Raw genomic sequence first — 22,765 nt, 5'->3', positions numbered from 1 at the left:
TACCATATTTTAAATACATTTAGTATTGAAAAGTGCACTAACTAGACTTCAAACTAGCCTTGTGAAAGTCCTGTGATGTCGCAGTTCCATGACAATAAACAGGTGTCTCTCTGTCTCTCCCTCTCGCTCTCTATGCCCAGTTACTCTTAAGGAAATGGACACCAGCACTGGCCAGGACAGCTAAACTGCTCACTGTTTAGACAATCTTTAATTGTATTAGGGGAGTTCTGGCCAGGGATCGTATGCTTGGGCATCTGTCGTCTGTCGGCATCTGGGGCACACAGAGCGGCAGTGCACCAACTTTTGCCATAACAGGAAAAAACAAACATTGTACATTTCATTATAGAAGGGTTGAGAGTTTATAGTGCCAGACTGACACACTCAGGCCTTCAATGCTCAAGTGTCAGCACCATCTCACAGCACTACTGGAAACAGCCTGCCCTCCATTAGTGCCATAACCTGCATTCCTTTTGGCTCTTCTGTTAAAATGGATCATGGTGGCCTGTATTTATACAATAGGTGAAGTCTTCCCTGCAAAAATATCCATCTTGGATATTGCTCATATATCATACGCTGTCTACAGATAAGTCATTGCCCATGTTTTGAGGTCTTGGCCAACCCTATTGTGATTTTGCTGATTTCTAAAATAATAAGTCAGTTTAAAATAAAGAGAAATACAAAAGAAGGAAGCTGAAGGAACCAAAGCAACAGAGACAGAGCTGTTAAGAAATCTCTCTGCCTTGCTTGCTTAGGATGGAAAACTTTACATAGAGAGTTGTGGGGGTCTGGAACAAGCTACTCAGTCACAAATTTGAGGCAGACTTTCTGGGTTCCCTTCATCAATGGCAATTCTTAGTTAACAGGAACCACACAGGCACGATGGGGTGAATTACCTGCTAAGATTTGTTTATATTCTCATGTTACTGGTTTTGTTTGATTCAGTGTTTGTAGTTAGGAAAACACCTTTTTAAATGGTATTAATGGTAGTAATTTATTGTATATAAAAAAGGGAAAAATATATTTAAAAAAGGGGCAGGGTTGGAATTAATAAATCACTTATGAACTTACCTGTTGTGGAGGGAAACGAGGAACTGAACTGGAGTTGCTGACATTGGTGTGTGAGCAGCCATGTTGGTGAAGGACATGGTAGTTACAAAGGCCATTATGGAGAAGTGCAGTATATGCTTGGCCATTACCATATTCATTCTATTAAGGTAGTCGCTCCTAATTCTCTGGGCAGAAGGGAAGTGTTCAAGTGGTTGTAGAAAAGGGGTTGTGCAATGTTTTATTTTCTTTGTACTAATGTTTTCTTGTTTTTCTTTATGGTATTAACTAAATAACTAATGTATAGCGCCCTGCCATTATTTTCATTTAATCAGGGTAGCTCTGTTTTACCTGTTCTCAGGAGTTTGGTTTTCTCTGTGGGAAGTAATAGGTTTGTTGCGATCATTCTTTTTGAGAACAAATAAACAAACTTTATTTTAGTTTCTTGTCTTCCAAAAAGATGAACAGTCTATCTGGTCCTACTTGTTCCCTGCATTATAACATCTGACCCTGGGTCCGCAACATCCCACAAATAAAGAGTTTACTGGAAGAAAGTGAATCTGCAGTGTGAATACAGGTACTATTTTATTGACAAAGACAGTTGTGATTACATGCATGGTGACAGGCATCCTTCCCTCCATTACAAACTAGAAATTAAGCATTACAAAATTAAAAATTACAACCCAGGTAGCATTTAAGAAATCAAAAAAATCATTTACTTTTCCAAATGATATCTTTGAAATGTTGAAACGGCTGAAACCAAAATCTTTGCACCTTTTCTTTAGCAATGCTAGAAAATAACAAATAAAAATAAACAGCACCTGAAAATGTACAGAATTTATAAAGAAACAGACACCATGGTTACAAAAATATTTTAAAATACTTTGCTTAAAAAGTGCCATAGTGTTAAAGTTACAAAACATCATTCAGACTTGCTCCAAGACAGCCTTTTTCACTGTGACCACTGATATTGCCAGAACACAAGTCTCATAAATAAGAATCAGACAATTTTTTCCACACAATGCTCTAAATGATCTTTGCAGTAGAGTTTTTATTTCATCTTTAAATATTGCACACAGGGGGATAAGAATCATATTCCACTACAATGGCATACAGCAGTAAACCTAAAGCATTTGTGTTTGGAGTTATCACACGTAAAGTACTCAGACATGTGCTTTGTAACAGTTAACATCTCTCTTTTCAATTTCACGAACAGCAGTGTTAAGTAACAAGTACACCAGTACGTAAGTGATGTTACTAAACCCACGGGAGACAACACCATAAAGCATTGTGAGGCTACATTAAAACTGTGAACAGCCACGTTGAAGGGGGTGGAGGAAAATGCAAATTACCAGACTTGTTTCCACTTCTTGCACCCAAATGTTATGAGACACGGCACTGAGACACAATACAACTTATTCTGGGGTACAGCGCACTGCTCCACTTTAGGCTTAACAGCCCAGAAGACACTGAATGATAGTTGCCATTGTTTTGCGCCAAATTTTTAAATAAATTCTCTTGCAATTACCTGATACATGACTGTGAGATATGCGTTTATGTTCCACATCAATATCTCCAACAGTTCAGAGTTACTGGTCAGTGAAGACCTCCTAGCCACGAAATAAAGGGAGTGGATGAGAGTGAATCCCAGGTCCAGCCAAATGCACACAAACACCAACCATTTCGGTTTCTTATATTTTTCTAACACTGCAGTCTTGGAACTGAAATTTTAGGAGACTTGATGTAGAGATTAGGAAGCTAGGTTTGCAACACAAGGTCTGAATTTCAATATTCAACCTTCGCTATGTCAAGAGGAGATATTGGACACGTTTGGCATTGAGGACAGAAGTGTCCATGTGGTTCTGGTGCTTCTACTAAATAAATAATTAGGCATGTACTGATTGTTTTCATTTTACTGAAATGCTTCGGTGAATAATAAATAAAAAGACTTTATCAGAATGCAACCCCCTGAAAACAGGACTCTTCCAAGACCCTCTTATCAGGTCAGGTGACTAACAGTAGTAAGAAAAAAATATTAAAAAGTTATATATATATATATATGTTATTAATTAATCAAGCTTAATTTATATACAGCACCCATACCCAAACAAGTTTCAACACGCCACTGTCAATCCAGAAAACACGATTGATGTTCGGTGCGAGGCGGGCATGAGGGGATTGATAGTGCCACACTGGGGTCCGGGGGTCACCGGGGTGGGCATGTTAATGTGCAGAACTAGTCCCTGCCAAGACTTCATGCAAGGAAAGAACGTAACACAGGGACTCCACCACGACCTTCCTCCTCTGTGTCACCCTCCATATTCACCTCACTCACTCTAGGCATGCGTTCTGTCTATAAAGGCTTGTAAACAGTGTTTGACCGATCAGAGCCTTGGTTAATATTTAAAGGAAGTTCTGATGCATGGTACCAAATCTGCAGACTATCTCGGGTTAATACTCACAATACCATCCCAGTCTCCAATTCTATGAAAACAAACCCCCATTTTCTCTAAAGCCCACTAATACTGTATTTTACTGTGGTTTAATTTGGAATCACCCCAAAGCTGGACTAAACGAGAACTATTCGCCATCTGGGGGAAGAAAACAAAAGAAATCACAGCTGTGAGCCCTAGTACACTTTAACGAGCTATTTCTCAGGAGTCCGATACGAAGACTCCAAGGCCGACTAATGAGCTGTAAATCCCGGAGAGGAGTGGTGACTTCGCCCTCAAACTCTGGTACCGATCTCCCAAAACAGTATTAAGATTTGATCAAAGAATCAACATATAAAATTGTAAACAAAACAGAACCAAAAACAAACTGAGAAACATGTCCCCAGCAGTGAAATGTCTTGAACCCAGCCGATCCAGTACAATCCTGCAGTACAGACCCATTCCAAACGACAACACCAAGCGGTACTCTGATAGAGCGAGATATAGAGTCACTATGCGCACACTGCCTTCTGCATTTACACCAGCAAAGGAGAGAAGAAAAAAAAAAAAGAATAGAAAAATGGCAAGGGACATGCTTCTGCTCAGCATATTCACTCCCCATCCCATCCCACTTTCCCTTGAAATAAATCGACCAGCTGGTAGTACAGATTTCAGCATTAAATCACTGCCGGACTGACGGTCATAATTTCCACAGCCTTTCCTGAAGGCCACAGGATGGAGGGAGAGCTGTGTGTGTGTGTTTGTGTGGGGGGGGGCATTTAACTTTTTCCAGTGTGACAAATGTCTATCCAAAAAAACCACTCTTCCTCTCTCACCTCTCGTCCCCTCCACTAGGTCAGCTCCGGGCAGCCCCGATGCTGCGAGAGTCACTTCCGCCGGCTGAAGATGCTCTTCTTGCTGGAGCCCTTGTCTGCGGTGCTGAGGCCGATCAGCAGCCTGGCCTTCTCGTCCTCCTCTTGCTGCTGCAGGGTGGTGTCAGACTTGCCGTCCAGCGCCTTGCCCTTGGACTCCGATCCGGACGCCGGCTTCAGCCTCAACTTCTCTTTAATCATCTGTCGAGGGGGGAAGGGAGCACAGGTAAACCAATATTAGGAATAGAACTGGGATGCAAGAGTTCGGTCAAATCTCAGTGACCTGAGAGAGAGAGGGAGAGCGAGCTAGCCACCATTAGATACAGCTGAGGGACAGCGAGAGAGAGAGACAAGGACAAGGACTTGAGACCACTGAAGTACAATACTGCTGATGGAATGGACTCCCTTCTCCGTGTCCGGCTGTGTCCAGGTGTCACGATGGTCAGCAGCACCCAGAGGGCTATGATGGCCTGCTTTTTATGGGTCTGGATTGAGATGGTTGAGGAGCTGACGACGCTCAGTTTCACAGGGAATGTACACGTGGTGAGGTTTATACAGGCTTACAAGCTTTTACACAGAGTGCCAGTGGTAGGTGCCAGCTTACCTGTGCCACCAGCGCTTTGCGGCTGTCCCTCTTGACGGCCATGGCGAAGTCCAGCCAGGTCCAGGTGTTGTTGTGATACTCCAGGCAAGGCAGCACCAGGTTCAGGTCCTTCCAGTCCACGCTGCTCTTCTCACCCTGTACATGCACGGAGGGACACAGACAGGTTTAAACAGACAGACAAACACGGACGCACAGATTCTGTCAGGCCTCAAGTCAGGCTGAGGATGTTCAGGTCTGTGTGTGTGTTTACGTAATGGTTTGGAAGGACAGATGCAGCTTTATAGCAGGAATAATAACAACAATCAAAAGTACAATGTTTGAGCAGTGAGCCGATGATCCTGTTAGCTGGGGGAGGATGATTCCAGAGGGACTGCCGATCTGCAATCTAATCAGGCTGAAAAGATTCACATGTGGCGTGGGGGGGATTGAGCGGCCGAGGGTGGGTGCCAGGGCAGCTTAGCGCACCGATTTTGATCCCCTCCCTGCCAGATGTTTATCCGCTCCGGCCGCAATGGGAGGGGAGGCGTGTGGTCTGGAGAAGACGCCCTGTTCCCTGCACACTCCACCCTGACCTCAAGACTCGTCATTCATTGGTTTAAAAAAAAAAATCTGTAAGCTGTTAGGGATCAACATTAAAACTCCAATTAAGCTTGAAATGGACACGTTAACCCTCACTTGAACCCGGTAATATATCCATTTAATCAGACACAGAGGTAACCAATCCCACTATTACAGACAGGGAAATACAGATATCTTTTTATTAGTGCCGATTAAATTAATGTACTGGATCCAAATCCATTCACGCTACTTATCATTACACAGGAGAACGTTTTTGCTTTTATATCGGCTTGCTGAAGATGATAATAGTGATGTACAGAGGCGATCCCAGCCGCGCACACTGACCTTGTAGCTGACGCACAGAGGGACCTGCGGGATCTTGATGTAGATGAAGGAGTTGTTCATGGCGGCTCGCTCCTTCATCTTGTCAATATCGTCCACAGGGTGCTGAGGAGAGAAGGGAGACCCGTTGAGGCTGTTACTGTGCCTGAATAAAAATAACGAACCAGTGTGAACTCTGCTATGTTTGATCCTTATTTAACAGGGCTCAGGCATGCAGAACACAAACCAGTACCAAATTCATCACAAACTCTAAGTCGCACTGATTTTGGAGTTAAAGGGCACAGACAAAGTCAACCCATGCCATCATCCTAGAGGCAGGAGGAATCGAAAAATAGGGGAGTGTGCCTTTACACAAAGAGTTGCAGGGGTCCTGTCTGGAAGCAGCCACGTGTTTAAAATGGACTCTGTGGGTAACGTCAAGAAATGGCTGCACGTCAACCCGGGCCGATTCACTACCGAGAAAACAATGCTAACAAGGTGGACCGCAGCCCTCCTCTGGTCTGTGTTCTGCCTGATGTTTGTGTTCAAAAAATAAAAATCAATCTCACAGAGACACAGACTGCCTGGGAGGTTTTATGGCTTTGATTCTAACAAATATCCCATCACGCTCAGTGTTATCAATACGTCCCATTAGTCCGCACTAATAGTGTATGCACGTATGTAGGGGAGATTGATAGGAATTGTGAATTGACAGGTTCCTCCAGGGCAGGGAGTGGAGATGAAGGGTGGGTGGCTGTACCTCGGGGGGCTTGCGGAACGACCTCCTGACCCCGGCGGTGCGGTTTAACCCCTGCGCGACCCCCTTGCTGGGTCCCAGGGCGCTCACCGAGTCCTCGGAGAGCTGGCGCGGCTTCACCACGGGCACCCCTGGCGAAAGAGGAGGGGTCACAGCGGGCATCAGCACAGCTGAACACACGGATCACACACCACACAGCACCGCAGCGCTCGCACTCATTCACGACCTACAGCTGGCTGACGTGTCCTACTCCCAAGGACACAGCAGACTATCCGCAGTGCTGGGGACCACGTGACAGACCTATTTTCAGGCTATCTATTTGCATTCTGGAAGAGATAGAATAGGAGGTCGGAAAACATTACGATGAAAACAACAACTGGGTATCACTGTCATTTAGACCTCATCTCCTCTAACTGCTTGGTTTTCCATTTGGAGAGTTTAGGTTCCACACGTGCTCGTCTACTGAAGTGAAAAGACATTCAAAATAAAAATAAATAAATAAGGCAGCTGTGGGAATGAAGGGATGAGGGGCCTCAGGGTTGCACTGATGTGGCGTACCTGTGGTGACCATCCGGGATTTGTCTTCCTCGTCTCCCACATCCTCCTCCTCCACGTTGCGCCCTGGGAAGAAGAATCCCATCATCCTCTTGAAGAACTGGTACATCAGCTGGATGGTGAGCGGCACCACATTCACCTGGAGGGACAGGAACACTTTGTAACATGATGAGACAGACACACAGAGAGAGACAGAGAGAGAGACACGTTCTGGGCAGGAGGTTGACTCACCTCAAAGTGCTCCTTGACAGAGATCCCTCCCACTGGGGGGCGCACCTTGCTGAAGATGCGGAGGGCCAGCTGCCGTCCCGACTGGCAGGGGCTCTGGGGCCGCAGCACCACCTGCAAATACAACACAGCGCCGCCCTTCAGGCCACCGAGCACACAGCGCCACTCCTACACAGCAGCAGCGAGAGAAACCCTCACCGTGCTCTACGCTGGAACCTCTGTGATGCTGTTCGGATGCTTAGGGGTTAAAGGAGAGGAGGGATGCCAGTGACTTCCAACTCCTCTTTGTGGGCATGCTTACAAGAATCTTAAATGTGTCTGCAGCCAACTTCTTGCACAGCATCAGGAGATGAGGTGAATGATGAGGCAATTACTCCCAGCAGAGCCACAACAGTGTCGCTCATCCCGGGACGATCACTGAATTACAAACGGCTGTGCATCTCAATATAAAAGAGGCCAATTTTAAAGGCTTACTTCCCGATTCAGTCTCGAACTGAATCCATGAACAGAAATGTTCCGAAAAACAAAACACAGTGACAGTGCAGGATGGCGACATGCGGCGCTGTGTGAATGAAGGGCCGACTACCAGAAAGCAGAACTATGGTTATGGACAAACAGTCTGGCTAAGGGCAGTGAGATGTAGATGAGGGAGACTGGCGCGAGAGAAGAGAGAGAGAGATGGATACAGAAGCAACGGAGAGCGGGGGGTGATCCAGGAGGTGAGGTGAACGGTGGCAGGCGGACAGTACAGACAGATACCGAGTCCATACATACCCGCACATGCTGCACAAGGGAAACCAAGCAAATAGAAATTAAACAAACACTCGTGGGGCTGCGGGAACCGACACAGGTATAAGTACCAATCCCCACACAAAGGCATTCTCCCACTCAGTGAATTGGGTTTCTGACATTGCCATCCAACAGCTGCTAGGAAGCACATCAAAATCACATTCACATCCTAATCAGACGTCCCTTCGGCTGTCTGAAGCCCTAAGACACAAATGTAATTTAGCTGCAGGTAGAGTGTAAGTTTCTCTAGACACTTAAGAGACTGACAGTGAATGCTACTGCTTCTGAACTGAACAGATCCACAGGAAATCCCTCGGGACTATGTGAACATTTACACTCGCCTGCGTTTCAGAGCCATTAAAACTGGGGTTACTGTGAGCACAATTCCAGCTAAGCGTGCTCTAGGGGAGCTCGGAGGGCCCGGCCGCAGTACCTTGTAGGCTGCGTTGGGGAGAAGGTTGTTCATGGTAAACCAGCCCAGCTCCAGAAGGTGCTCTGCCGTGTCGTCTGATTTGTTCAGCTGCGGAAGAGGGACGCAAAATTAGGTTATTTTAACACACCAGTATACTAATACTTGAGACTGGAATTGATCTTTTAAAACAGTGGATCTCAGCCCTGGCCTTTTTCAGTGGTCTAACTCACAAAAACAATGAGAGAATGCAAGTGCTTCAAACTATTTTGTGTAAGTTGAAATCTCCAGCTGTTTACGATTATCTAATAAGCCGTGATCAGGGAAATCGTTGTCAGTCCCATCTCTGTTGAGGCCCCGGCCTGCTGCTCTAAGAGGCATCTGTAAATAATAACTGCAGATTGAGAGCAAGAGACCATGGCAATTTTGACTAATGAAGTAAACGGATGATCCGATTGCAGTAGCTCAGCTGGGATTGAAACTGGAAGCCCACTTGGGCAGCAGTGGGTGGTCCTGGGGGGCTGTGGTCACATTATGTCTGAAGCAATAGTTGTGGGACTTATGGGAGTTGATGGATAAATATCCAGTTCAAATCTCTAAACTAAATCGCTGCCCCCTCCCTTCCCCAGCCCTGGCTCACCTTGCTGTACATGAACCTCTGCAGCTCCAACTCGGCGATGCCCAGCTGCCCGTCCTCCTCAGTGAGCCGCCAGCGGGCCTGGGCGAAGCAGATCTCCGTACGCCGCACCACGCTCACATCCTCCGGGGGCTTGCGCAGCTCCAGCTTGTTGGCACGCTGCAGCTGGAAGTCCTTGAAGCACCTGAGAACAGGGGAGGAAGGAGAGGGAGAGGATGAGAAACAAGATAGTCTGAGCATGAGAATATGATGAGGATGAACTGTACTTCAAATTCAAATTCAAAATGAGCTCTATTTGCACAACATCACACTTTAAAATGAGAGACATCCATCTCACCTGATCAGGATGTTGAGCTCCTCACTCTTCATCTGCATGTCTGTCTTCTCCTGGTTCAGCTGGTTCTGCAGCTTTAGGTTGATGTCGGAGAGCTCCTCGGTCCTCACCTCGTCCTGCAGGAACTGAGAGCACAGCACGGGACAGAGTCACAGAGGGGCAACCAGCGCTGCCCACACCTCCCTGTTCCTGGGCGTTAAGTGGCCAGGGCTGCTCATACAGAGCAGGGGGAGTACTGTGAGTGTACAGTGGGCTACAGCACGGATGGTGGTCTGTACTGTGAGTGAGAGGGGTTTATAGGGGGCTGGCTGGTCTGTGCTGGGGGGTGATGGGTGTTCTGTGCTGCGGTGCCGGCCCGTACCCTCATGTTGGAGTACATCTGCTTCTCCAGCCGGCGGATCTGGGCCACATGCTGGCGTACTGCCTCCTGCAGGTGGAGGATGCTACTGCGCTGCTCCTCAGGGTTACTGGAGATCTCCAGCTGGAAGCGCACCCGCTGCTTCTTCTCACTGTGCTCCTGGACACACACAACACGCACAAGGTACGAGACATATCAGAAGAGGAAGGGACAGGACAGTACAGAAGAGACAGGGAGATGTTGGTCAGGCATGGTCAGATGGTGGAGAAACACCATCTAGACCAACACAAAAGAGAGGAATTGATCCTGACATGGCCCACTGAGAGAAAGATCTCACGCAGCGGTCATCGGATTAAAGGACATTCAATGGCTTAATTAATTACTGGGCCTCACCTTGCGCTTGGGCTCCACATGCAGCAGCAGGTTGTTGACGATGTCCAGGATCATGGCGTACTGCACGGGATTGGTGGAGATCTCCAGGTCGTGGTGGATGAGGGTGAAGGTGTCGACGGCGCCTGCGAAGCACAGACAGCCACACACTGGCATCACTCACCAGGGAAGACTACTCTCCGGCCCCAGGGGAAGGCCTTGTCAAAACTGAGCTGAGGGTGGGGGGTGGGGATAGGAGACTAGGGGTCTGGTGGAGGGCTGGCAGATGCTCTCACCGTCCTGTTTCTTGAGCAGGTCCTCCTTCTCATGGCAGTTGTTGAACTCGGGTGGTTTGATCTGTGTGGCCAGCTCGGGGTCGATGTCGTGGCTGTAGCTGATGTAGTACATGCGGCAGCTGCAGCGGGAGATGATGCGCTGGACCTGCGGCGTGGGCTGCACCTGAGATGGCTGGTTCCAGTCTGGGGACACGGCACAGAGAGGGGCAGCTTAACAGGCCGGCACGGGCTCTCAATAACGGTCAGGCTCTCCCAGCAATATCCACACTCGCCAAGATAAGAGATCAGTGAAGGGGATGGAACCGGATTTTGGAAGAAAAACTAGATTTGTAACTTCCACCTTTTGTTTTTTTTCTCTCATTGGAGCTTGATGGTATAATTTATAGAACATCTGGAGAACAATTAATTCTATTTTACCCCCCTCCCCAATCATATGGACTTCATTGTGCATTCAATCACACTCAACTGGCCATTATTTAAGATGTCCATGTGCCACTCAGTGAGAGCTCTGGCCCCAGTCTCACCTGTGGTGGTGCTGACCATGCCACCCACCGCCTGGCCGCTCTCCATCAGCTCCAGCACAGAGTCCATGTTCCGCTGCCGATGCTCCTCGATGTTCTTCACCTGTGGGTGGCACAGCAGAGCGGGAGGTCAGACAGCGAGAGCGATAGCGACAGAAAGAGCGAGAGCGAGAGAGAGCGCGGGGGGTTGACAGAGGCAGGACAGACACATGACCAGTAGAGAGACAGAGAGCAGTTGGATAACATGAAGAGACAGTGGGTCAGACCTCCAGCCAGAGCTGCCAGTCCTCTTGCTCCGAGGGGTTGGGCTCCATGGTGGCGAAGTACTGCATGCCGTCCAGTAGGCAGGTCCAGGTGGTCTTCTGCTTGAGTGTGTCTCCGTACCAGGCAGGGTGGTGCTCGCACTGCAGCAGCTGGGCCTTGGCAGCCGACACCAGGACGCAGCCCGCCGTCTCTGTGCCCCGCAGCATCATCTGATGAGCACAGATGCATACCCATTAACTCGCCGTGATCGCAACCCAACTCACCATGAATCAGTGCGCAACTATGGTCAATTGTCTGAATATGGCATACAGTTTATAAAAATGATGTGGCAAGCAGAGGCAACCGTGTGTATTTGTGAGTGTGTGCACGCGTGCCTGTGAGTGCGTGACACACCTGACAGTTGACCAGCTCGATCAGCCAGTTGCGGTTGTAGACGTCGTCGGTCTGGCAGGCCGCGATGCCACACAGCTGGTCGCTCACGCCGGCGTCCTCCTCGGAGAACACCACAAACTTGTCCGTCTCTTCGATCAGCTTCTGCAGCATGGAGGTCCCTGTGCAGACACCGGCATGTTAAAGGGGTCATGAACTGCCTCCGAGGTCCACTTATACTGTTATCAAGATTTTTACATCGAAAAACATCATAATTTAGAAGTAATAGGCTATCTTCTGTCCTGTTTTGACCCCCTTAATCGGAACACACTGTTTGAATAGGCTAACAGTTTGCTAACAGTTTTGCATATTTAAACATTTTCAACTCCCCGTCAGTACACGTGTGGAATTGTTTAGAAAATTTCCGATGTTGAGAAATGGCAGCCGGTGAAATTCAGCCAAACATGTTTGATCCAGAGTCTGATCCCGAATCACAAGACAACGAACCTGCACCTCAAATGGCGAGGATACTACAGCCTGTGACAGCATGGGAAATAATAATCTTTATTTAGATTTATACTTTATGTATTTGTGAGGTAGTTAGCCTATTACATTATATTAGAGTTTAGCCGAAGACACGGTTTGTGTCGTTATGTTGTTAACATTTATGCATATTACACGTTTTATAATTTCATTGGTTGTTGCATATAAAGTTTAGATACTAGGCGTTAATACAGTTATATCTGACAAAGGATAATTTATGCTGCTTCATGTAAACGAAGTATAAATGAATGTACCATCGTTTGTCAGGCTGTCGTTCTTATTTTCATTGTCCATCATTTTCATTAAAGTAAAAAACTTGTCAATTGTTGTCTTCGGAGCATCTTTATCGTTTGGTTTCTGCATAGACCTGCGTTTGCCTCTGTCGTTATTTACCTACTATATGCGTGAATCGGTGGGCGGGGCTAAGCAGGCAGTAATGTAGAAGCAGGCGTTGATCTTCTGCGGAGGCGGGGTTTAGCCACACTATTACGTAATAGTGGCACATTCCACATCCTGTCGTTTTTGCAGATTGGCTTCAATATATGCTGTTTTTAGACTAACGAGAAAGTTTTGAGTTCTGAAACTTACAGGATGTTTTTATAGTACAATTACCTCTTATATGTCAAAAGATCAAGGGAACTTTGATTTCTCAGTTCCTGACCCCTTTAAAGTCAGACTTACACTGAGTTAAAGACCGGCCTAAAGACACACAGCAAGCTAGTCTGTTCAAGCTTTTTCACCTTACTCCCCTCATGACCTTTGAACCTTAGGAAAGGTGGGCGGAGGCCGTGGACACCTACCCTCATTCTGGCTCTTCTCCGCCCGGCTGGCAGCAACGGCGGGCGTGACGGGGACGGGGTTGGTGGGGTTGGAGGTGTAGTTGGACAGCGTGCGCTTGAGTTTCTTGGACTGGAGCTGGGTGTCGATGCGCAGCCCCTTGAGCGCCTCGGTGGACAGGTTCCTCTTGAGCACGGCCGCCTTCTTGTAGCCGTCGTAGAGGCCGAACGCGATGTTGCGGTTGGTGGTGGTCCAGGAGGCGCGCAGGTCCACCAGGCACAGCTTGTGGGTGTAGAAGGCACTGCCCTCCTCCTTGGCTGACACATCCTGCAAGGCAGTGATAATTTTAAAGTTAATGGTGAGGCCTGGAAGTCAGACCATGGCTGGAAGGTTAATCTCCAAGAATGGTGCTGGAGAAAACACTGAATTAAGCAACTAATTGTGCTCAACGTCGAACAGATGACATTAAAGGCCCTCAAAGGAATTAGTTTGGCAACTCCTTACTTAAGTTAAAATACTGATTGATGAGCAAAAAGTCATAGAGCTGCCCCCCTTCCACCCACTGCGTGGCCCCGGGACGGTACCTCCTCCATGCGGTTGCTCTGGCGCTGGTAGCTGAGCGAGGACAGGCTCAGCAGGTGGGTCTTCTTCACTTGAGCGTTGAGCTGGTGGTCGGCTGTCTCGTCCCAGGTGGAGGCCATGAGGTGGACGGTGACCAGGGAGAGCTCGCTGACCATCTGGGTGACGTTCCACTCTGAGATCAGGCGGCGCATCACTGTGCCAGCTGGGGGGCAGGGAGGGACAGGGACAAAGTCAGGGACAGCATTATGACTCCTACTGAATTGCTTCTCAAATGTTGTGAGCTGCAGCGTCTTGTGTATCAGACAAGATGATTTCATTAAATCAGTTTAATGAACTCTGGCCGTTGTCTCAGTAGTAACCCCCTCACCCTGTGGGATGAGTCTCTGGGTGCCGCGGGTGAAGACGTGCCCTTTGCTGCACTCCACCTGGATGCCCCGCTGCTGAGCGAAGGACGCCCAGTAATGCACCTGTGAGGAAACAATACACAGATGTTGTCTGATGCTTAGGAGTATAATAACTGTGGCAGATGTGGAATGCGCTGGTGATGAGATACAGATGTGACAGATTGTGATTGTGGCAGTTCACCTGCAGATGTGGGAAGCAGGCCGTGTAGGACATCTGCTTGTAGTGCTGTCCCAGCTTCTTTCGGCTCGGCCTCAGGTTGTTGAAGAGCTTTCCGCGGCAGATGGGCCGCGACACGCTGGTCCAGGTGGCCCAGAAGTTCTGCATCCAGCGCAGAGTGCTGCTGTAAAGCAGGATCCGGGGCTGGCAGGGCTCTGGGGGACCAAAACACAGCACAGCGTTAACACGGAGCACGGACTCTCACTCAACACGGCCAACCTCCTCAACCCTCGACATTGCCCCCGTCCCCCAGTTTGAGTCTCATCCCCACCCCCCCTCACCTCCGCGGTGCTGGTTGAGGTCCATGGTGATAGAGAGGTTGAGGTTCTCAGAGCGGAAGGCCCTGTAGGAGTCGTGGGGCTGCCCCGAGGTGACCTCCCCCACGCTCTCGGCCGAGCACAGCATCACGGCGTGGTGGTCGTGCGGGTTGCCGTGACACAGCCAGTGCAGGTCAAGGGTCATGCACAGGTTGGGCAGGTGCAGGAAGCAGCAGTCATCGTACCTGGAGAGCAGAGACGGTACAGACAATTCAGGAACACGAACCTGGAAAAATAGTCCTGTCAAACTAATGACATTAGATTTTGATATCAAAATAAAGGGAAAGTGTGGTTTTCTTCTACAACACTGCACTGACAGGAAGGGAGAATCAGGGCAGATAAATGTTCACTGAACCCAGCACTTGTCCCCTTTCCAGCTTCAGAATCGCAGCCCCTTTCCCAGTCTAGCCCCCTGCTGTACTCCCGTACTTGGAAGCAGTCCTGACATTGACGTCCATGTCTCCCTTGAACACAAACTGGCCGGGATTCCAGTCGAAGTTCAGCTTATTCCACTCCCAGTGCATGTTCTCCGTGGTGTTATAGGGGTCCTGCAACACAGAGCATGCACAGAGTCAGCTTTAATGAATGCCACCTGCAGGTAGAAATCCCAATAAAAAGGTAGAGTCCTAACACTGAAGTCCCTCTAGTGTAATTCTATCAGATCAAGCATCGTTACTGTAATAGAGATCAAATACAGATGCAAAGATTCATCTAGAAAGACCTATAGGCTTGCCAAATTAAACTCTGCAGCCTCAAACATTGTGCCAGTTCCCAGTCTCCCCACAAGACTGCAGCTACGACATGCAGATCTGTCCGTGAAGTTCAGCATCAGACCAGGGCTGCTGTCGACATGGCCCAGCCACCACACAGCACTGTCTTTGTGAGTCTCCTTGGCCCTCCGCCATAGGCTTATTACTATCTCTCTCTCTGCCAAGGCTGCTCCCATTTACTAAGACAGGGGCCTGTGACTAAGTACAGGGCAGTGGGAGGCAGAGACCTCGGTTGCCAGCTGGTGCAGGTTGGCCTGGTCGATGTCCATGACCCAGCGTCCGTGCAGCAGCAGCCTGCTCTTGTCCCACCAGGTCAGCGGGGGGCTCGGGTCGGCCGTGGGCTTCGACAGCAGGTCCACCGCCTGGCCGATCAGAGTCCAGGCTGGGTCCCAGCAGGGGCCCCACACAATGGTGTACAAGGAGATTTCCGCTGCGGGGGGAGAGGGAAGCAAGGCATTCAATGGGTCAGGACACGAATGACAAGTTGCGTGTAGGAACAGACATGCACACATCAACATGCACGCAGTCGTATACAAAGACTCTCGGACGCAGGTACAAACCCTGTCATACAGTTTTGCAAGGTACTTCACCTAGCTTTTACATAATTGATAGTAACACAGATACACATCTGCTCAGAGGATCATGTGTTCAAACAGTGGGTTTTTTCAAAAAATATAATTTATCTGTGATCATTCTTGCTTTATGGAGGCCTAGGAAAAAACGTCCACTTGCTCTGCTGCAAATGATCACAGAGCCAAGCAATTACACGGAGTGTCACAAAATTTGAAGGAAGTTATTTAATATTTTTGTATAGGTCATGAACATCACTCTGATACCAAAGCATCGTTCAGAATTGAAACATTTTAACATCCCTGTAACTTCCAACTAAACATTGTTAAGCTAGAAGTGTTTTTAAATATGTTGAACAATCGCTACCAAAAAAAGGGAATTTACAAAGCTACATTTTGGATACAGTGAACAATAAATACTAAACTTTAATTGTTAAGCAAACATTGTAAATTAGTCTTAGATGACATTGCATTCAAATAAAATCTTTTTTCAGCAGCATGTTTGTATGTATTGATTTCTGCTGTGCAATTGTAAGCGAAAATGGGGATGGTACCCAGTGGCAAAGACGGAGAGTTGCTGTGGATAAAAAATACATAACAGCTTCAATCAGTACAAACTGCTGCTGGTGATTGACACGGCATCCCAGCCTAATTTCCGGGATGGGTTTTTTAACTTGTTGCTGTAGTAAGAAAATTCAGGAGACTGACACCAAAGATCCTCTATCTAAAGAAAATGGTATCTTTGCTGATTCTGACATAGTGCCTCAAACAGCAGTGTTTGTCATGTGAAAAAATATCAAGTAACCAAAACAATAATAGTAAATTCACGGGAAGCAGTCAACTTCATGATTTCTTTGAAATTTTCAGGAACCCTAGTTATAAAAGAGAGCCTTGCAAGCTGTGTATCATAAAAACTTGGCCTGGCACTTTCAAATGGGAGACTGTAAGCCATCTCCCCCCTACAACTTCCCAATCTAGATCTCAAGTTTGGAGTTGCAACATGCTAGATACACAACTAGAAAGACTGCTGTGACTAAAGCCAAAGTGAGTGAATTAGTTATTTTCCTACGGATCGGTCTTGAACAGGTAGGGATGATCTCAGTGTGAGAATGGCCCTCTCTTGGGAACACAATATGGGAAACTGCTCTCAGGGCCCCAAGTTGCTGCTGCACTCACAGTGGAAGTCGTAGTAGAATTTGAGGGGGGGCATGTTCCTCTCCACCGTCACGTCCCCCCAGGGCTGTCCCAGCTTCACGGTCTGCCGGCGCCGCGCCCGGGGGTGCCCATCCTGCTCCGTCCCGATCAGTCGCCCCCACAGCTCCCAGTCCCGGATCTCGAACAAGTAGCGGGGATAGTCCCGGATGCGCACTGCATAGACACATTGGGACCATGAACACAGAGGGAGAGGAACACAGTGTAAAAAAAGGCAGGGAAAGATCAGAGACAGACCCACGAAGAGAGACTGTGTGGACAGAGAGGACGTGAAAGACTTTAAGACCCAGGGACCGTTTCCCCATCACAACCCCCTCTCAGCCCCTGCTTCACTCACCCAGGAAGGCAGTGACCTTGAAGTGGACGGCGCGGCACCACTGTACCACGAGCGGCAGGCCGTCGCGGGGGAAGGGGCTGACTCTGTCGATGTCCCTCATCTGCTCCTTGACTTGCTCGGGCCCGTGGAGGGACTGGTCAGCCAGCGCCACCACCTCCAGGTCGGACATGGTCCAGGTGAGCAGGGACTTCCTCATGGGAGTGTTGGTGTAGAGACGGCGGGAGCGCTGGATGTAGATCTCGATGTGCTTGCGCTCCAGCGAGGTGTACAGCTCCTCGATCTTGCGGGCAGGCAGCAGCTCCCCATGCTGCTTGCGGAGGTCCGACACCTTCTTGTCCAGCAGCTGCAGCCTCTTGGCACTCTCCTTGCTCTCGTCCTTCATCAGCTCGTAGTTGTCGCGGAGCTTGATCTCGAAAACGTCGTCCAGGAAAACGAAGGAGAACTGTCTGATCTTTAACACCAGGTCTGGGGGCAAGGGCTCGGGCTGCGTGGCGGCCGGGGAGCGGCGGTGCAAGGTCTTCAGCCACTTCTGCACGTTGATGGCCTTGTCGAAGGTGTTGGAGAAGTCGTACTGGTAGGGGAACTCCGCCGCCAGGCTGGGCACGGTGAACACCCAGGTGCGGTTGTGCTGGGTGGTCAGGAAGGGGAAGCGGTTGCGGTGTAGGATCATCTCCTCCAGCTCAGGCAGCATCTGCACCTCAGCCCCTGTGAAGGTGAAGATGTCATTGCCATCGAAGTTGAGGACCAGGTGCGGGGCCTGCAGGTGCACCGCGCTCCCGTGCCGTGTCACGGTCAGCCGGTCGGCGCGCAGGCGGATGTAGTTGTCCTCAGTCACAAAGGCCGTCAGCACGGTGCTCCCTAGCTGCAGGTGGACACTCAGGATCTTCCTGTGCGCCGCTGCTGCCGCCCAGCTCTCGGCCATGGTCTGCTGCTCCACACATTCCTGCTCCTGCTCCTGCTCCTGCCCCTGAGCACCCTGGTCTTCCTGATTGCCCCGGCCCAGGGTGCTGGCCAGAGTGTCCCAGCAGCCCCTGCACTCCATAAAATGATGGTACAGGAACATGTGATCTACTGGAGTCCACTGCAACCCCAGCTCCTCCTCACACTTGATCTAAAATTAGGAAAAGAGATATAAAAAAAGAACAAAGCACTGACGCTTTCATTTTATTTTAGAATCTGAATACAAGGCCATCTAAGTTAAAAATACCAAACTACACTCGACAGCATGCAAACACCAAGCACAAATCAGAGCACACACCAACACAGACGCATCCTGCAGGGTCATAGAACAAGGGATTATGTGAAAATCCAACAAATGCTTGATTTTTGGGATAGCTCACTGTAATATGTTGTTAGGTCATGGTATGTAGTTAAACAGACAGATAGCCAAGAGTGCCCTGCTCTGTGGAAGCAGGTGTATATGCATACCTCCAGGGCCCATGTGCTGGCATGGTAGTAGGTGGTGAGCGCGGCCAGGGTGAGGAGGGGGCTGGGGGTCTCAACCGCCGGGCAGCACGGCTGCATGGTCTCCGTGAGCGACTTCACTACGGACAGCGACACCCCCCGCAAAGACAGCCGGGCGCTCTCCGCTGTGCCCGCCACCGTCACCGTGTCCACACGCAGAGACACAGCTCCTAGCACGGGGCACCGGGGACAGAGACAGAGCAGCAGAGTTAGAAAGCGCTCACAGTTCAACCATCTTAAAAAAAAATAATCTGCACAAACGCACAATGGGAGACCAACAGAGAAGCGAGACGTGAGAGAAAGAGTGATGAGAAGAAAAAGTGCATGGCAGTAGTAGGAGTAGGGAACACAGGACAGCGAGCGAAAAAGAGCGCGAGGGCCACGGTCAATCACCTGCCACGTTGGAGAGAGAGAACATATTGACATCCTCAAAACTGCACTCCAGTCTGAAGAGCACAGGTGGGGGGTGAGTGGGGTGGGCAGCGGCGGGTTGCTCCCTGCCCTCAGGGAGAGGCTCCGGCAGGGGCTGGGCCTGGGGGTCCTCCGGCCCCAAAGGCTTCTGCTCAATGTCTCGGGACAGCAAGGACACCAGGTGGGACAGACACTGAGCGCAGGTCTCCGAAACCTCTACCTGCAGCCCCTTGAGGCAGGACTCCAGGAAGACCGTCTCGGACTGGCTGCTGGACTCCAGCTGGGGAATATTGCAGCTGCCCTGGAAAAGGACAGAGCCACAATCAGGGCCCAGCTCCCGTGCCGGAGTGCGGTGCAGCATTCTCCCCACATCCCGGTTCCTTATAGAGGGGCCCCAGATCTGGAGCTGAGAAACTGCAAGTTAACACCTGACACACTCAAACAATCTTCTCCTGGAGAGGAAATGCACTGGGATGCAAGTCTGATAGTGAGCACACACAAACACAGATAGATGGTTTGTTGGGAAGGAGAACATAATGGCTGTTTTGGTCATTTGGTTTTCTCTTGCCTTCCATGTCTTTTAGTAGGACAGTGAGGGGCCTATGCCATATAAAATGCCAAAGACTTAATTTACATACAGCAAGGGTAGGCAGTTCCAGTCCTCAAGGGTTTCAGAAGTATCTTTCAATTAGCAACTGATTAAGACCTAGAATTAACAGGGTGATTTGACTTCTCCTTGTAATACAACTGCAATTAAGTTATTAAGACCTGATGTACGTAGACAAACAAAATCCCTGTTTGTCCCTCGAGGCCTGGTGTTGTCTACCTCTGGCCTACAGCACACTGATGACTTTGCCTTTTCTCTGCAGACATGAGTCTAGTCTTGTTACAAAATAATGCAAAACTCAAAGATGGCATCTGAGAGGGTGAGGGAGGGGGCGCTACCTGCAGGGTGAGGGAGTCCAGGATCAGGGCCTCCCCCCAGACGTGCTTTCCGGGGGGGTGGGGAGCCTGCTGGATGTGGGAGCCCTGGCCCACACGCCACCAGAAGTGGTCCAGCGAGAGCGAGGTGCGTCGGTGCAGACTCTGGGTCCTCAGGCTCTGGGGGTCGGTGGAGATGTCCATCAGGTGCTGGAGCTCTGAGGACGGGACGGGACAGGGCAAGGTTGTTACACACCGCAGGGAGGGACACAACGCTGCCAGCGCACTTGAGGTTAGAGACGTGTCAGGTGTTACAAGCTGCACGCTTTTGGTAAACTAGCCCCCAGGTACTACACCTTGTCTGTGCTTGTAAAAGTGCTGGTGTGTAGAGGAAGTACTACAATGATGTTACACAATGTTTTACGATTGTTTTTTTGCACTGACTGAATTAATGTTGTACCTTATCTACTTTCCCATTAACAAAAGCCCATTGTTAGTCAGCGGCGCAGTTATCTAATCAGGCTGCGTTTGGCTTGGTTTGTTTGCAAAGGAGGTTTGACCGTGCAACTATTAATAAATAATCCTGGAGCTTCTAATGAATTTCGGTATGGTTCACATTCTCATTGGCAATGCGGAGTGAACAAAGAAAGCGCTGCAAAACCTGAGAAATGTCCAAATCTGTAATAATTTGTAACGTGATATTGATGGGAAGATTCCCAGGCTTTGTGTTTTAGGTGCAGCCAAAATCTCTGAATAAGACTATAGTGTGTGTTTTCTTTGTTGGCTTTAAGGTATCCAGAATAATGATTAACCTAGTTTGGTATAAAGATGTTTCACAGTTCAGGTTGGTATGCTAGCCGTTCTCACCGGCCTTACACGACCCTGTGGTAGTGCCCTGTGCCCTGGCTGTGCCGTCCTACCTGTGCTGGCTGAGAGGAAACCCAGGGCGAAGGGTGGCGTGTCACCCAGCTGCACCGACACGTTGACGTTGGAAACCGAGCAGTTGACCATGACCGGGGCATCCAGCTGGGGGAAACGCCTGCAGGACAGACAGAGAGAACAGGAAACCAATGCGTTTAAGAGAAACAAACATCATAGAGGGGCAATAAGAAATGCTTATAAGATGGAAGGCAATTAGGCAAACCCCTTACAGGGTCCCAGGGAACTACTCAAACTTCCCCCACACACAGAGCGGACTCAGCAATATTAGCTCCTGCAGCTCTCGCTCCATGCAGCGCTAGATGTGAAGCATCTTCCAGTGCAAAGCCCCAACGATGACCTGAGGGCTATGATCACCATCCCTCTCAGCCGCAGAAGGAAAAGGGAGTCTTACTTCTTCTTGCGGGCAGCCTTTTTACGCAGTAGCCTTTTCCAGGGCAACAAAGCCAGCCAGTGGGAGAATTCCTGGTGGCGGTAATGAATGATGCAGGTGTTGACTGTGATCGAGCCGGACACGTCCACGGAGGTCACCTGAGGACAGGAGAGGGGAGAGAGACCCATAAAACCAAACACACCATATGCATTTCGACGAGGGTGGAGTACATTTCCACCATGTCTTTAGTGGCAAAGACTCATCCACACTCAAAAAGCTGCTGCATTACTGTTAGGCTGCTTTTAGCTATTAGGAATGTAGGAATGAACGCGCGTCCCACCTGCAGGACCGTCCTGAGCGTGTTGAGACAGATGATTCGCTGGCGGCTCTGAGACAGCAGCAGCCCATCTGCACACAAACAGGAAGAGCAGTTAACACAGGGATCCGCTGTGCCATAAAGTGACACACTGTTCCATAGTACCCCTCGGGTGCCCCCATAGTGCCTAAAGATGCCCCACTGACCTTCCAGCAGGAGCTCCATGGTGCTCTGTGGGAAGCTGAGCTCCGGAGTGAAGCTCCTCAGAGGCAGCTGCTCATCCTCACGACTGTACAGCAGCTGCAGGGACTTCAGGGTCCAGTTCAAGTGCCTGGGGAGGAGAGGAGAGAAAAGACATCACAGCAGCTGCAAGTGAGAACAGATCCTGCCACGCCATCCTGGACTCTATCACACGGAGAGTCATGGTCAACTGCGAACGGGGATGATGACCTAGTTTGGACTGAACTACAATGACAGGCAACCCCAGTGTATAAGCCTGGGTGTGCGCAGGGCCACTGGACTAAGGTTACCTCTTCTGGCTGTGCATGGACAGGGTGACGTTGGTGTTCTCAAGTTCCACGTTGACCTTCTGTGGGACCAGCTGATGAAACCGCTCCACAGCTGCAGACTGGACATAGCACTCCTGTTCATTTTCTGAAGCGAGTCCGAAAAACAAGACAACACAAACCGTGTCAAGAGGACGCTACTGCGCTTTTGCTGCAATGTTTTTAGGCCCTAAACGGAAGTCAAATGAAGTTTAAATAATGTATCCGGGAGAATTTTCAGCATGTCGACTGTCAGTGTGAGGCTTGTCAGGGCTTTCCCAAATTTCCCCAAACATCACCTCTACAGCCTCTTCCTCGAATCCACTACCACTGCGATTAATCTCAAGGGTA

The 22,765-nt window shown here is 49.3% G+C and overlaps 1 protein-coding gene across 2 annotated transcripts in view; it reads right to left on the bottom strand.

Annotated features, from left to right (window-relative positions):
* Positions 1 to 1,610: 1,610 nt before the first annotated feature.
* LOC136718452 (bridge-like lipid transfer protein family member 2) overlaps positions 1,611 to 22,765 on the bottom strand; it is a 28,346-nt gene continuing 7,191 nt past the window's right edge. The window contains exons 8-39 of one of the 2 annotated variants that reach the window (XM_066696199.1): positions 22,400 to 22,523; positions 22,076 to 22,200; positions 21,894 to 21,961; positions 21,575 to 21,711; positions 21,162 to 21,280; positions 20,266 to 20,459; positions 19,303 to 19,726; positions 18,874 to 19,079; positions 17,446 to 18,556; positions 17,073 to 17,264; positions 15,555 to 15,757; positions 14,987 to 15,105; positions 14,522 to 14,742; positions 14,205 to 14,395; positions 13,987 to 14,086; positions 13,622 to 13,821; positions 13,061 to 13,364; positions 11,742 to 11,899; positions 11,351 to 11,557; positions 11,088 to 11,187; positions 10,564 to 10,746; positions 10,292 to 10,413; positions 9,902 to 10,057; positions 9,544 to 9,665; positions 9,210 to 9,390; positions 8,594 to 8,680; positions 7,375 to 7,485; positions 7,147 to 7,282; positions 6,592 to 6,719; positions 5,856 to 5,957; positions 4,953 to 5,087; positions 1,611 to 4,549 (exon numbers count right to left, since the gene is read on the bottom strand). In XM_066696199.1, coding sequence (XP_066552296.1) covers positions 4,364 to 4,549; positions 4,953 to 5,087; positions 5,856 to 5,957; positions 6,592 to 6,719; positions 7,147 to 7,282; positions 7,375 to 7,485; positions 8,594 to 8,680; positions 9,210 to 9,390; positions 9,544 to 9,665; positions 9,902 to 10,057; positions 10,292 to 10,413; positions 10,564 to 10,746; positions 11,088 to 11,187; positions 11,351 to 11,557; positions 11,742 to 11,899; positions 13,061 to 13,364; positions 13,622 to 13,821; positions 13,987 to 14,086; positions 14,205 to 14,395; positions 14,522 to 14,742; positions 14,987 to 15,105; positions 15,555 to 15,757; positions 17,073 to 17,264; positions 17,446 to 18,556; positions 18,874 to 19,079; positions 19,303 to 19,726; positions 20,266 to 20,459; positions 21,162 to 21,280; positions 21,575 to 21,711; positions 21,894 to 21,961; positions 22,076 to 22,200; positions 22,400 to 22,523 — 6,152 coding nt within the window. In that variant the 3' untranslated portion in view covers positions 1,611 to 4,363. The remainder of the gene's footprint in view (positions 4,550 to 4,952; positions 5,088 to 5,855; positions 5,958 to 6,591; positions 6,720 to 7,146; positions 7,283 to 7,374; positions 7,486 to 8,593; positions 8,681 to 9,209; positions 9,391 to 9,543; positions 9,666 to 9,901; positions 10,058 to 10,291; positions 10,414 to 10,563; positions 10,747 to 11,087; positions 11,188 to 11,350; positions 11,558 to 11,741; positions 11,900 to 13,060; positions 13,365 to 13,621; positions 13,822 to 13,986; positions 14,087 to 14,204; positions 14,396 to 14,521; positions 14,743 to 14,986; positions 15,106 to 15,554; positions 15,758 to 17,072; positions 17,265 to 17,445; positions 18,557 to 18,873; positions 19,080 to 19,302; positions 19,727 to 20,265; positions 20,460 to 21,161; positions 21,281 to 21,574; positions 21,712 to 21,893; positions 21,962 to 22,075; positions 22,201 to 22,399; positions 22,524 to 22,765) is intronic. The other variant, XM_066696200.1, reaches the window with a different exon arrangement.

The sequence above is a fragment of the Amia ocellicauda genome, chromosome 22, assembly GCF_036373705.1.
Source record: "Amia ocellicauda isolate fAmiCal2 chromosome 22, fAmiCal2.hap1, whole genome shotgun sequence".
NCBI lineage: Eukaryota > Metazoa > Chordata > Actinopteri > Amiiformes > Amiidae > Amia > Amia ocellicauda.
This window is presented reverse-complemented; position numbering and strand designations above follow the sequence as displayed.